The sequence below is a fragment of the Sinocyclocheilus anshuiensis genome, unplaced genomic scaffold, assembly GCF_001515605.1.
Source record: "Sinocyclocheilus anshuiensis isolate Anshui unplaced genomic scaffold, SAMN03320099.WGS_v1.1 scaffold306, whole genome shotgun sequence".
In the NCBI taxonomy this organism is placed as follows: Eukaryota; Metazoa; Chordata; class Actinopteri; order Cypriniformes; family Cyprinidae; genus Sinocyclocheilus; species Sinocyclocheilus anshuiensis.
Genome location: NW_015544175.1, coordinates 825,726 through 828,451, shown reverse-complemented (window position 1 = coordinate 828,451; position 2,726 = coordinate 825,726). Strand labels below are relative to the sequence as shown.

Here is a 2,726-nt window from a genome sequence, read left to right as displayed (position 1 = left end):
GTTAGTTCACACACACACACACACACACACACACACACACACACACACACACACACACACACACACACACACCCAATCCACATGATCCTCACAAGGCCCACAGCTAATTTAAGACCTGAGGGAATAAGGAATCATTTTCAAAGCCTGGGTGGGCAACAAACAGACTCCTCTACGGCATTCTGTAACATGTCTTACTGTCCCTATAATTAAACTTTCTTTCTCTTTCTCGTATCTATTGGGGTAAAACACCTTTGTTCAGACTGGATATGCCCTTATAATAATCAAAATAAGAAATATGGGAACATAAATATCAATATTATTCGTCAAATCATCTTTGTGTACATCATTTGCAAAGTGCTTCTGAATTTTTCATTCACAGACAACTAGCACCACATCCAAATAAGAAATATGACACTATGAGCCATAACGAACAAAACACAGGCCTTAGGAAATATGGGCATCTTACATAATTTCTAAAACTCCTTTCAGACCAGTGGACTGACACTGACCTAAATCTGTCTCTCTATCCACAGCTTCTCAGGGCTTATCACTGCAGAAACATGCATTAGTACACACACACACACACACACACACACACACATAAACACACTCACAACAAACTATGCGCATTCAGGTGCAAGTCATTCAGGTGCGATGCACAACCAGAGGACAAATCCTGTTAGTGTGGTATCAACCAAGTGGGCTGCACCAACCACAATGACAATAACAATGCCGTACTATATCAGTAATCATTTTTTTCTTGGATTACTTTTTTGCTTTCCGAGGTCACATCCTAAATCTGTCTATGTCAGTATCTGTGTGGTGCTCACTGGATCAAATTTACTTTTTTTCCTCTACTGCTATGGCCTCATTTGTCACGGCCCCTTGAATCCCATAATTCCGGATATCAGAGCATGGCTTACCACTGATACAGTAAGCAGAAAGGGTTAAAAGGTCAACACAAAACAAGGGAGGAACATCCTGTCATCTAATAAACCACAACACAAAATAAGCACCTAAAAGAGAGGGCTTATATGCTATGCTATGACATATATATATCACTGACTAATATAACAATATATCACCATATTCAAAATTATTCAGTCAGAATATCCTCGATCTAAAACTGTGTGAATGTGTCTTGTGTCTTTTCATATTTTTAGTAATGGACATAGTGGAGTGACATTTTGGGTTAATTAATCACACATCTGTGTTAATTACCAAAGCTGCTGATCCAAAAAATAACACTAACAAAGCAATCTGCAACGAGTACATGTTAATATTCTGACATCTAAAGCTTCGTCTCTGACTCTCTGATGGAAAACCTTTGAGAAAACAATATTCTCAACACTTCAGGATTACAGGAAAATATAGTGATAGCAAATGGCCAGTCACATTCAATGTACAGACATGAGCCAAATGGATTTACATGTTCTGGTAAACCTTTCAGCAGTATCTGTGACTAAGGAGAGCCCCTGATCCTCTCTGACTCCTCCAGTGAACTCTGTGACACAAAAAGTCTCAAATACTGTAAGAAATGACCCGGTCCCCTAGCTTCCTATTTTTATATTCCTTTTTATAGGCTTATATAATTTTAGTATGGTTTGAAATTGAATGAAAAACAACATGGAATCACAGGGGAACATTACTAATGGCAGAGCCAAACCCCAAAAAAACCCCACTTCTTTATTACTTGCAAATTGCCTTTTAAGAATTAATGGTCCTTCAAGGGTTCCCACACTTTCTGACCAATTTTAATGACTATTCCATGTTTTTCCAGTTGTATGTGATGAATGGATTAGGATTTGAAAAAAAAAAATGTAAAAAAGCATTTTATAGAAATCCCACTAAAAACAAGTAACTATCCAGGCAAAAATACTTAGTGGTACACAATACACATAGTGGTACACCAACATATTGTTTGCTTTTACAAAAGGCACATAGATCATGTACAGTTATTGTTGAACATACAATCAATATCTTCAATATTAACTCAATAATTACTATGGTACCTACCTGAACTTTCTGGAGCAAACATATGCATTTCTCCCTGACATCTTCATAAGGACATCGTTTGGAGAGCATCAGGACATGAGCCAGGAGAGCATTGAGATCACGTGACAGACTGTCACCCATGGCTGGGGGAGAGGAGGACTGCAGGTCCGGTATTGGCCCCATGGTCTCTATTCTCTTCATCACCTCCTGGTGAATGAGCTCCATCGCTGCCTGTCTGGAGCTCAAGTCTCGACTGGCCAGAGCATCCCACCTTCCTGCAGCATCTCTCACATCCATCACTGTAACAGTCTACTATTCTTCAACTATACACCTGAATGACTGAGCCATGCACAAGACAAAAAAAAGTGTGCTAATTATTTATATAGCTGGAATAATCCTAAACCAATCTGCTCTGCTGCAAGCCGGCAAAGGAATTCTGCAAATCCCTCCAAAAATGTTCCATAATCTGCTAGTATAAACAGACTTGCAAATGCATGGGCATGTCTTAGCAGGCATTATACGAATTATATGTATTTATAATGTGGTGAATGCTTTACCAAACAAAAGTTGTTTTTTTGTTTTTGTTTTCTGTTGTTTAAACAGAAGAACTGACACAATTTCAAATGTCTAGGTAAATATTTTTCCAGAGTTTCTATATAAACTGGTTATTTTACCAAAGAAATACTGAATATAATATTATACAGTAGACACCCTGCAAAAAAAAAAAAAAC

The 2,726-nt window shown here is 38.0% G+C and overlaps 1 protein-coding gene across 1 annotated transcript in view; it reads right to left on the bottom strand.

The window, feature by feature from the left end:
* LOC107696127 (sestrin-1-like) overlaps positions 1-2,726 on the bottom strand; it is a 43,064-nt gene that overhangs the window by 39,799 nt on the left and 539 nt on the right. Inside the window, exon 2 of the mRNA XM_016496314.1 lies at positions 2,017-2,334. Coding sequence (XP_016351800.1) covers positions 2,017-2,292 — 276 coding nt within the window. The 5' untranslated portion in view covers positions 2,293-2,334. The remainder of the gene's footprint in view (positions 1-2,016; positions 2,335-2,726) is intronic.